The sequence below is a fragment of the Pleurodeles waltl genome, chromosome 3_1, assembly GCF_031143425.1.
Source record: "Pleurodeles waltl isolate 20211129_DDA chromosome 3_1, aPleWal1.hap1.20221129, whole genome shotgun sequence".
Classification (NCBI taxonomy): domain Eukaryota; kingdom Metazoa; phylum Chordata; class Amphibia; order Caudata; family Salamandridae; genus Pleurodeles; species Pleurodeles waltl.
In genome coordinates, this window is record NC_090440.1 from 813629425 (window position 1) to 813641827 (window position 12403).

At 44.0% G+C, this 12403-nt stretch overlaps 1 protein-coding gene across 1 annotated transcript in view; it reads left to right on the forward strand.

Annotated features, from left to right (window-relative positions):
• The window catches only part of PDE3B (phosphodiesterase 3B), a 1361488-nt gene that overhangs the window by 961560 nt on the left and 387525 nt on the right, over nt 1-12403 (forward strand). Inside the window, exon 11 of the mRNA XM_069223694.1 lies at nt 1860-1971. Coding sequence (XP_069079795.1) covers nt 1860-1971 — 112 coding nt within the window. The remainder of the gene's footprint in view (nt 1-1859; nt 1972-12403) is intronic.

Below are 12403 nucleotides of genomic sequence, written 5' to 3' on the forward strand. Positions count from 1 at the left end.
AGTCCACTCCACACAACCTCTACCTTTTGGGAAGTATTGCTTTGGTATTTTTTCAAAAGGGGATCAATCTGTGGTTAAAAGTTTCCAAGATAGATTCCTTGATAAAACTATTACTGGTGCATTAATACTCTAACTAACCAAGTGGGGACAGGGAGATGAACCAGGTCCAGTGTACAGCCTCCCTAACTATATTCAACAATCAAAAAGGTACACTGTTCCTAAACAGAGAAAACAGGGCACAGGTGCTCAGGACACTTCTACATTTAGAAGCAAGAGCCCTCACACATCCCCTGGATGTCATGCTTCATTATAGGGCTAGCTTCTCATCAGACTGGCACAGCAATGTTTGACAGGCCCCTCAAGGGGGCTCTTTGCTGGAGATCTTAAAGTATGTGCCGTGATAGAACCCAGTGGGGATAAAGAAAGTCTGCTATAGGTAAGAGCAGGAAATGAAGGATAAAATTGTCTCAACAAAAAATTATTTTAATTGAGACTTCGGGGATCTTGGTCAAGATAAAAAAATAAAACGCGATGGAGTGGAAAGGAAGCAATGTACCACCACTCTAACAAACAAAAATTGCTAGATGGGGACACTCCCCTCTAGCTATAGTATCAGGTCAACATAATGCGCACAACATTTTTTTTTTTTTAAAGTCCATCCGGATCGAGTGGCGCTTCATCAGGACCAGAAACACTAAATTCCTCAGCTACAAAGTTAGTCCTTAATTGAATCTAAAGGACAAAAAGCAGCTTATCACATGCTACAATACTGAAAACCGGAGTAGATGAAAAACCTGTAAACAGAAAAATGTCAGAAAAACAATATCACATAAACCATCAAAGTACATTACACACCTACCATACATTTGATTTTTGTGCTGCTTATCATAGAGGATTTATCCTACAGCACACTGACATTTTGTAGGTCGTTTTGAAGGTATAAGGGTTATTGTTAAAGCATTGGACTGGTGAGATCAAGGGATGCACAATAATAATTATAGCACTAAATTCAATTTAATCAGGTTATGCTACAGTACTCTTCTAGTAAAATATTATCCTATTCACCTCAGAACAATATAAATACTACTTGGCATTATGTTCAGCTACTGTTCATACATGGTGAGAGCTTCATAGTAAAGAGGAACGTTTTTACCTAGTAATCGTAGTTCTTACTACGTAATTTGCGATTAGATTGAAAGCTTCCATCCATCAGAAAAGTAGATCCCTTTGTTGCATTCTCTAAACATCAAGCCCAAAACTCAGATGTCATCAGAAACTTCATCATAACGTGCGAGTCCTACTTTAAAGAAGATGCTCTAACCTCAGCCACATTATCACCTTGCATTTTTAGCTTTTTGTGAAGATGCTTCCCATTGCAGGTGTAAGTCAAAAACATGAATTATTGCATTTTGTGGAAAGCGAGAACACCTATTATACTTGAATAATTAACTTCTGTATCTGTGTCTGTCCTTTGAACAATTTCAACTGAATATATGAAAATTAGGAGTTCAATTTATTGATGTTTGCACAGTTTTTGTTTTTAGGTGTTATGTGCTTTATCTACGTGCATTGTTTTTAATGTTTTAAAGATTTTCTTAATGAGTTCTTGTGCATTTAACTCTAGTGTGCTAATAGCAAAAATTAAATGTTTATATATTTATTCGTTTTATTTATCGTTCATGGCCTAAGGTTTGCTGAATAAAATTAACTTGATTGATTTAAAAAAAAAAAAAAATAATAATAATTGTGCGATTGTTGAACTGAGAAGGGCATTTGAATTACTAGGTTTGAGCATCATTGAGATAAAACTAGATGAACTTCTAATGATCAACTTCAGTGATGTTCTCAAATGTATTTAGGTTACCTATACACTATTCCAAGATGTTGGATTGTTTGAAATCTTCAAAATTCCATCTAAAGAATTCATGAACTACTTCCGAGCTCTAGAAAATGGATACCGTGACATCCCCTGTAAGTATGGAGTTTCCTTTTGTGAAACTTGAAAAAGAAAATTTTATACAGCAACACATTTCTGAAATACTTTACCATATCAGTGACATTTGTTAAAATGTAGATATCGATTTTGCAGATTTGTATTGTTATTCAACCTCTATAACATAACTCACCAATGCAAAACATACTAAAGTGAATAACATTTTAGGAAGACTTTTTTGCTGTTTCCCCAAAAATTAGCACATTTCAGACCTTGATTTGCAGCTTCGTCGCAAGTGCAAAGTTTCATTAGGATGGATTTGATTCCACAGTAAAGATATGAACAATATTTCATCTTTGATAACTTTTTAAATTTTAAAATTTAGTTCTTTGGTCTGCTCTACATTTGTGGAAGTTGAGTACTCTTCTCATGAAGCAATATATTGTATAATAACCAATTGTTTGCACATCTGAAAATGTCCGACTCTTAATTTTATCACTGCTTTTAGAGAGCATAATCTACACATCTGCACCTTTCCCTTTTCAAAAATTAGATCTCCCAGTTCCCTGTCACGGGAAAACCCCACTTTCACGGAGTGTGTAATCCTCACACTTTGCTTTTGTATTTCCTTTTCTCTTTCCTTTTCTCTTCTGCTCTTTATTCCCTTCGTTAAAGGCTTCCACATCTGAGCCCCTTGTGCCATCCAATGAAGCCCTCACCGATGTCCGCTTGGGTACTTGTTCAAACTTAGCACAGGGGCTCCTGTGAACAGGTCTATCGAATGCCACCATAGGCACGCACCCGAACGACCCTAAATTCGTGTCCCAGCACCCCACGCCTGGGAGTTTAGTCATCCAGGCTTCCTCAGATGCATTCCCTTCCACATCCCCGGATAGGGAATCAAAAAGGCTGGAACAATTTGTGAATAAGATGCTTTCTTCCTCCAGTCTCGCGCTGCGGTCCGTGAACACCGTATGCCCTTTGGGCCACTATACCCACTCTCCGTGGGATACGGTCACGCAAGTTCTGCCGCAGATACCATAGGAGGCCCGTGCTGTCGTCTCCCAAGCTGTCACCGATGGCTGAAATGTAGCGAAATTCACGATCCGATGTGGGCTGGACACGACCAACACTCTGGGCAGATCGATTTCTGTGACGGTGGCCTTGAGACGCCAGCCCTGGTTGCGTACTTCTGGTTTTTCGGGAGATGTCCAACAGTCTCTTAAGGACATGCCCTTTGATGGCTCACGTCTCTTTTGAGACAAGGCGGACTCAGTCTTGGGGAGGTTCAAGGACTCCCGGGCTACGGTTTGGTCCCTTGGCCTTTCCACTGCCCCTTACCCCCAACAGTCTGCCTTTCGCCCCTTTTGTGGCCACGGAAGGGGCTCCCTGTCACATCCCCAACTCAGCCACCGTGGCACCCATGCTGTTCAGCTGCTGCATGGCAGAGGATGCGGAATCCCACGTTGGTGTGGGACAGGGAACCAGAGGTCTGCCCAGTCCACCCCTTTCCCTGCTGCAGCCCCTAAACCCTCCTAGTCCGTCCCCTCACTCTAGTCCAGTTGGCGGCAGGATTCGCCATCACCTTCCCCACTGGGAATCCATCACTACAGACAGGTGGATTTTGCAGATAGTTTGAAAGGGCTATTCCCTCCCCTCCTCATCTTCCCCCACCAGCCATGCCTTCATCAGTCAGCCATCTTCTGGAAGATCATTTGGCACTTCTCTGCCACAAAGGCGTGGCTCTCTTGGCCAAGGGAGCCATAGAGAGGGTCACTCTGCAAGAATTAGATCGTGGTTGTTATTCCCGCTACTTTCTGGTGCCGAAAAAGGACAAGGGCTTACATCCTGTCCTGGACCTCAATTACTTCCTCAAGAAGGAGAAATTCAAATGCTCACCCTGGATCAGATCCTGTCTGCCTTAGACCCATGAGACTGGATGGTAGCGTTGGACTTGCAGGACGTTTATTTCAAAAGCACATCCCTCTCCCTTCCCCAGCCAGATCTATCCATAGTGACAGATGCGTCACTTCTGGGTTGGGGGAGCCACATGGGAAAAGCAGAGATCAGAGGTCTCTGGCGGAGTCTGGGTTCCATATCAGTCTTTTTGAGCTCCGAGCGATCAGGCTTGCGTTGAAAGCATTTCTTCCCTCTCTCAAAGGGAAAGTAGTGCAAATGTTCACGGACAACACTACCGCCAGGCGGTACTGCAACAGACAGGATAGGGTAGGATATTGGACCCTTTGTCAGGAGGCACTACACCCCCGGACATGGCTGGAACATCAGGGCATTACCCTGGTGGTTCAACATCCGGCGGGCTCTCTGAATGTCAGAGCAGACAAACTCAGCCGTCGATGCACAGCCTGTCACTAGTGGTGTCTCCATCCAGAGGTGGCACAAGGTCTCTTTCAGCAGTGGGGAGAGCCTTGGTTAGATCTGTTCGCCTCTGCAGAGAATGTGCAATGTCTGCTGTTTTGCACATTGGCGTTTCCAAGGCGGCACTCGCTCGGAGGTGCTTTTCTTTTCGATTGGAACTCCAGCATCCTTTATGCATTTCCACCTAATCCACTTCTGCCCAGAGTTCTCAAGAAGTTCAGAAACGACCAGGCCCGCGTTATCTTGGTGGTTCTGGACTGGGCACCGAGAGTATGGTATCCAGAGCTATTGAGGATGGCCACCGATCCGCCACTCTTACTGCCTCTTCAGGCAGATCTTCTGTCACAGCAACAGGGAACAGTTTTCCACCCGAACATGTCCAATCTCCGCCTTCATACGTGGAGATTGAGCGGCAGCAGTTGATGACTTTAGATCTTCCACCCGAAGTCTGCGATATTATCTTGGCAGCCAGGCGTCCGTCCACCAAAACAGTATATGCCTGTCGTTGCATAAATTTGTGGCATGGTGTACCAACAAATCTGTTGATTCCTATCTCTGCTCCTCTATCTGAGGCTCTTTTGTTCTTTCTTTGGCCCAGCAAGGCTGTACTTTGGGCACCCTTAAAGGGTATTTATCGGCCATTTCGGTCTTCCTTAGGCTACCTGATCAACCCTCACTCTTTAAATCTTCTATTGTCAATCGATTTCTTAAAGGTCTCACCCATTTATTTCCTCCCACTCCATTTATCATGCCTCAGTGGGACCTTAGTCTTGTCGTTACTTACTTAATGCGTACTCCCTTTGAGCCGATGCACAATTGCCCTTTACAGCTCCTCACTTTCAAAACTGTCTTTCTTGTTGCCATTGCTTCTGCTCGCAGAGTGAGTGAGCTTCAAGCTCTTTCTTCAAAGCCTCCTTTCTTGTCTGTGCACCCTTACAAAGTGGTGTTGCGCACTAAGGCTTCCTTCCTTCCCAAGGTTGTTACATCTTTTCATGTAGGCCAGTCTATCACCTTGCCTACTTTTTAGGCACCCCCACATCATTCTCATGAGGAGCCAAAAAGAGACGCCCGCCTGTACCCAAAAAGAGCATTGGCGTTCTATCTAAATCATACTAAGGATTTCCGGGTGGACGATCAACTCTTTGTCTGGTATGTGGGTGCGAAGAAAGGGAAGGCAGTGCAAAAACATACCATCTCTCGGTTGGGTACTTCTTTGCATCAAGATGTGCTACGCTTTGGCCAAGAAGCAACCCCCTGAGGGTTTGTGCACTCATTTCACCAGACCAACTACTACTTCCACAGAGTTAGCATGCAGAGTTCCTGTCCTGGATATCTGCCAGGCGGCTATGTGGACATCCCTGCACACGTTTGCTAAACACTACTGTCTGGACAGTCAGGTTGGTTAGGACGGCTTCTTTGGTCGTTCGGTCCTGCAGGACTTTCTAGTATGATTTTGGTTCTGAGCCCAGCACCGAGGAAGGCATTGCGTGGGTATCTATTCTAAGGTAAGGAATCTGCAACTAGAAGTCTCTATCAGATGTACACGTTATTTATCTTCGGTAACAAAATATCTAGTAGAGACATATTCTAGTTGCAGATTCCTTACCAACCCACCCATCCTTCTCACTTGCAAACTGATTTCTAGGGACATGGATTCCCCCTTCAGGTCGTTTGCTCTGGCACACCAATCTGTGTTCTTAGCAGCTCTGCGCTTTGGCGTGGAAAGTCGTTAAAAGAAACTGACGTCACTGTGCTGAGGCAGCATCTGTGTACTACTCCCGACGTCATCACGGCACCGCCGCCGCCCGGGGAGTTGACGACGCTACCTACCAACGTGCAAGGGTATTGCTCGAAGAAAAAATCTCCAGATCTAGTCTGACGCCTGGGGGACGATTCTAAGGTAAGGACTCTGCAGCTTGAAAATATATCTACCAGATATTTCGTTACCAAAGGTGAGTAACTTGTACGTCTGGGCTGTAGCCATTCTCAATCAAAATGTGGCACGCTCAGTGTGTCCCCTAGTAAGCAGAGCCTACAAATAAACTGAAAAGCAAAAACGTGACGAATTTCTAGTGGACCCCTACCATGTCAACTTCATAGGAGGAAAAACATAGCACAGACCAGTGCTTGAAATGGAAAAATAAAAGTGCAGGTACTCTGTAACAGAATACCTGCTTTTTTCTGAGACTTGCAGGGACTCACCTCTCCAAATAAAAAGGTGCCTGTACTCAGTACAGGACAGTGCCGGCCCATTTAAAGCACTGGCACGGACCATACAAACGTACAGGGCTATCGTGCATAAAGTTTTCAATCAATGCAGACTACTTCAGCCTGTTGGCCTACAAATTGTGGGCGTTTTGTGAAATGTCAAACTACTCGGTGGGAACAGGAACGACGTTTGAAAATCTTAAAATTTTGATTGTTTGCATTTTCTAATGTTATCAATGTCGCAGTCCACCATTGTACTTCACAGATTGATGCACACTATTACAAAATCGCTATTTAAACAAGGTTGAAGTTTTCAGACCAGAGCTTTGGTCACAAAGGCAGTGAAACGGTTTGTTTAGAGTTGGATGGGAACAACGAAAACAGCATATAGTTTAATTGCTGCCAGCATGGTATAAATTATAGTAACTTAGAAGTGTTTCTGCAGAATTCGAAAGTGCATTTTCTGTTAGAAGTACTTAACACGGTATGTTAAACATAGTAAAACAAAGTGTAGTTGTAAATATGTTCAATGTGCTTAGGTCCTGCCATCTAGTGTTGGGCTTGGAGTGTTACAAGTTGTTTTTCTTCAAAGAAGTGTTTTCGAATCACGGGATCGAGTGACTCCTCCTCTTCGGCTCCATTGCACATGGGCATCGACTCCATCTTAGATTGTTTTCTTTCCGCCATCGGGTTCGGGCGTGTTTCTTTTCGCTCTGGTAGTTCGAGTCGGAAAAGTGCTACAAACTCTCTAATTCGTCGGTATTGTTTTGATCGCGTAGCATCTATAATCAACACTTCTGTACCGGTGGATCCAGTTCCTTACTTGCCCTTCGGTGCACCCGTGCCCAACTCGGGCCTGGTCAGGCCCACCAAAGTCTTGTCGAAGCGTCATGGACTGGACCCCGTTTAGTTTCTGCCCTCGGTGCCACACCAAGTTCCCTTGTACGGACCAACATCTTGTCTGTAACCTGTGTCTATCTCCAGACCACCGAGAGGATACTTGCGAGGCCTGCAGATCCTTCCGCTCGAAGAAGACACTATGAGACCGAAGAGCGCGAAGGTTGGAAATGGCGTCGAGAAGCACCGAACGTCTCGACGTGGAAGAAGAGATTATGCACACTGCAGTCTCCATTCGGGGGTCCGACTTCGACCTAGAGTCCGACAATGACAGACCAATCACGGCAGGACAGCACGAGAGTATGCCTGCCCCTGTCCCATCCAAACCCAAACACAAAGCCACGGGGACGCCACTGCCAGAAGGCCATGGCTCCACCCGTAAAAAGACTTCCGGTGACCAAGCAACAACTTCGGCACAGAGAAAGGCCACGCCACCGAAGCCTTTGGACTCGAGCCGAAGCACAGGCTCCGAAATAGGCAAACACTGACCCATCGAGTCGAAGCCTCTAAAATCCCTCTCGGAGCCGAGGCCAACATCTACTCCAGGCCTTTTGGTCCTGAGGAAACTGGCTTCGGAGCCGAAAAGAACCATATACACAGAGGAGCAGGGACTTTCCAAACAACTTAAAGAAAGCCATAGATTTTCTGAGGAACTTATGCAAATGGAGGAATTTGATAAAAGGCAGGCCAGAGTTCAGAATCATAAAGACACTGGCAAGATCATAACTGCTCCTCCTCTAAAAACAGAGAGGAAGCTTGCCTTTCAAGGACAATTGGACACTGATCAGCCAACCGCTAAAATGCCAAAACCCAAACAAAAATCTCCACCTCCTCAGCTCTCACCTCATCAGTCTCCTCCTCATGCTCCTCACCTGATTGTCTCTCCACCTACTACCCCCCTGCACAGTCTCCAGTACACTGTGCAGATTCGCACCAAGGTAATGTCGACCCATGGGACCTTTACAGTGATCCCATTTCTGATAACAGTACAGACTGTTATCCGTCAAAGCCATCACCCCCCAGAGGATAGCACCTCATACACTCAGGTTCTAGCTAGGGCACTGTTCTACCATAACGTAGCCATGAACACAGAACCTCTTGAGGATGATTTTCTCTTTAATACGTTATCATCCACTCACACTACGTACCAGTCTCTACCCATGCTTCCTGGCATGTTGAAGCATGCACATCAGATTTTTCAGGAACCAGTTAAGGCAAGAGTCATCACTCCTAGGGTAGAAAAGAAATATAAGCCGCCTCCTTCTGACCCAGCTTTCATTACCCAGAAGCTACCTCCAGATTCTGTAGTTGTCAGTGCAGTAAGGAAAAAGGCTAACTCCCAGTCGTCTGATGATGTACTGCTACCAGATAAAGAAAGCAGGAAATTCAATGCTGCTGGTAAACGAGTAGCATCACAAGCGGCCAATCAATGGAGAATAGCCAACTCCCAAGCACTACTGGCTAGGTACAATAGTGCCCACTGGGACGAGATTAAAAATATCATCCAGCATCTCCCCAAGGATCAACAAAAAAGAGCGTAGCAAATAGTCGAGGAAGGGCAGGCTATTACAAATAAAGAAATTAGGTCAGCTCTAGGCTCCGCAGACACAGCAGCAAGAACAATCAATACTGCGGTCACCATTAGAAGACACGCATGGCTTCGGTCGTCCGGGTTTAAACCAGAAATCCAGCAGGCTGTCCTTAACATGTCATTTAATGAAAAACAGCTTTTTGGCACTCAGGTTGATACAGCCATTGAAAAAATTAAAAAGGACTCTGACACTGCTAAAGCAGTGGGTGCTCTTTATTCAACACAGTACAGAGGCTCATTTCGAAAGCCTCAATACAGGGGAGGTTTTAGAGCCCAAACATCTGAGGCATCTACCTCACAGTCAAAACTGTCTTACCAGCCTCAGTACCAAAGAAGTGGGTTTCGAGGAACCAGTTCCCCAGAGGTAGGGGAAAATATCAGCCATCAAAGCAAACCTCACACACAAAGCAATTACTTGCTCAACATCTTCCCTCACCACACTTCCCCTGTGGGAGAAAGTCTGCAAAAGTTCCACACACACTGGTTACCCATCACAACAGACAATTGGGTCTTATCCATTATTCAACATGGTTACTGCATAGAATTCGCACAAATTTCTCCAGATATACCTCCAAAACCACACAAACTCTCCTCCCAACACATTTCAATGTTGCAAACAGAGGTACAGTCACTACTACTCAGACAAGCCATAGAACTTGTACCACATCATCAGAAAGGAACAGGGGTTTACTCCCTGTATTTCCTCATTCCCAAAAAAGACGGAACATGGAGACCAATACTAGATCGCCGAACCCTCAATCTTTAAATCCTATCAGAACACTTTCACATGGTAACACTACAGGATGTAGCCCCACTGTTACAACAGCAAGATTTTATGGCAGCATTGGATCTCAAAGATGCGTATTATCACATACCCATCCATCCAGCGTACAGAAAAGATCTCAGGTTTGTAATACAAGGAAAACATTACCAGTTCAAGGTGTTACCTTTCGGGATAACAACAGCTCCCAGAGTATTTACAAAATGCCTTGTCGTAGTCGCAGCCTACATAAGAAGGCAACACATCCATGTCGTCCCATATCTCGACAACTGGCTAATAAAATCCAACAGCCAAGACCCAGTGTCAACACCATATATGTTATGTAATACAGACCCTACATACGCTAGGGTTCTCAATAAACTACCAAAAATCTCACTTACAACTAGCGCAAGTTCAACAGTATTTAGGAGCCACATTAAATACCCAAACAGCACTTGCAAGCCCAAGTCCACAAAGGGTACAATCATTCCACATTATATTACCACAAATTCCGCCAAACCAACAGTACACAGTCAAGTTTGTCATGAAACTGTTGGGCATGATGGCGTTATTCATCGCCATTGTCCCAAATGCAAGACTAAACATGCGGCCCTTACAACAGTGCGTTGCAAAACAATGGTCACAGGCACATGGTCAACTTCAAGATCTAGTGTTGATAGACCGCCAAACACACATCTCGCTTCATTGGTGGAATTCCACAAATTTAAGCAAAGGGCGGCCATTTCAAGATCCTGTGCCTGAAGCCACACTTACAACAAATGCATCAATGATTGGATGGGGAGCACACCTCAACAATCACAACATTCAGGGACAATGGGACAACAAACACAAACAACTTCACATAAATCACTTAGAATTGCTAGCCATATTTCTAGCACTAAAAGCCTTTCAACCTCTTCTTGTTCACTAACACATTCTCATCAAAACAGACAACATAACTACAATGTACTACCTAAACAAACAAGGAGGGACCCACTCATCACAACTATGCCTTCTAGCACAAAAGATTTGGCATTGGGCAATACACAACATTCACCCTGTAGCACAATACATTCCAGGGATACACAATTAGCAGATGTTCTGAGCCGGGATCATCAACAAACACACGAGTGGGAAATTCACCCCCAAGTACTTCACAAATATATTCACCAATGGGGAACACCAGACATAGATCTATTTGCCACCAGCGAAAACACAAAATGCCAAAACTTCGCACCCAGGTTCCCACACCCTCTATCCAAGGGCAATGCTCTATGGATCAACTGGTCAGGGATATTTGCTTACGCTTTTCCCCCTCTCCCGCTCATTCCATTTCTGGTCAACCAACTGCGTCAAAACAAACTAATACTTACACCGCCAACGTGGGCACGTCAACCATGGTACACAACATTGTGTGACCTATCACTAGTACCACACATCAAACTGCCAAACAGACCGGATCTGTTGACACAAAACAAACAACTAATCAGGCATCCAAATCCAGCAATACTCATTCTAGCAATTTGGCTCCTGAAGTCTTAGAGTTTGGATATCTACACCAGAATGTATGGAAGTAATTAAACAAGCAAGAAAACCCACTACTAGGCAGTGCTATGCGAACAAATTGAAAAGGTTTGTCTTTTACTGTCAATCCAAACAAATTACACCTCTTTCCGCATCAATACAAGACATTGTAGGTTATTTACTTCATCTACAAAAAGCAAATTTAGCTTTTTAATCCATTAAAATAAATCTCACAGCTATTTCATTGTATTTACAAAATATACAACACATGTCTCTATTTAGAGTCCTTGTTATCAGTGCCTTCATGGAAGGGCTAAAACGTATAATACCACCAAGAACACCTCCAGTGCCTTCATGGAATCTCAATATTGTACTCGGACAGATCATGGGTCCACCATTTGAACCCATGCATTTGTGTCAGATTCAATATCTAACGGGGAAAGTAGCATTCCTCGTTGCAATCACTTCATTACGAAGAGTTAGTGAAATACAAGCATTTACTATTGAACAACCCTTTATACAAGTACAGAAACCTAAAGTAGCACTTCACTCAAGCCCAAAATTCCTACCTAAAGTCATCTCACCGTTTCATATCAAACAGTGGAACTTCCAGTCTTCTTCCCACAGCCAGACTCAATAGCAGAAAGAGTGCTGCATACATTAGACATTAAAAGAGCTTTAATGTATTACATTGACAGAACAAAATAATTTAGGAAAACTAAACAGTTATTTGTGGCATTCCAAAAACCACATACTGGAAATCTAATCTCAAAACAAGGACTAGCTAGATGCATAGTAAAATGCATCCAAACGTGTTACCTAAAAGCCAAAAGACAGCTATTAGTAAGACCAAAAGCACATTCCACGAGAAAAAAAGGTGCAACAGTGGCCTTTTTAGGAAATATACCAATAACAGATTTGTAAAGCAGCCACTTGGTCAACACCCCATGCGTTTACCAAACATTACTGTGTAGATGTGTTAGCAGCACAACAAGCCACAGTAGGGACAGGCTGTACTAAGAACACTATTTCAAACAAAAGAAATGGGGATCAAGGTGAATTGAAACTGCACCTTCTTCCTTTATTATGTGTATGCAATTTGTGGCACTTTTCG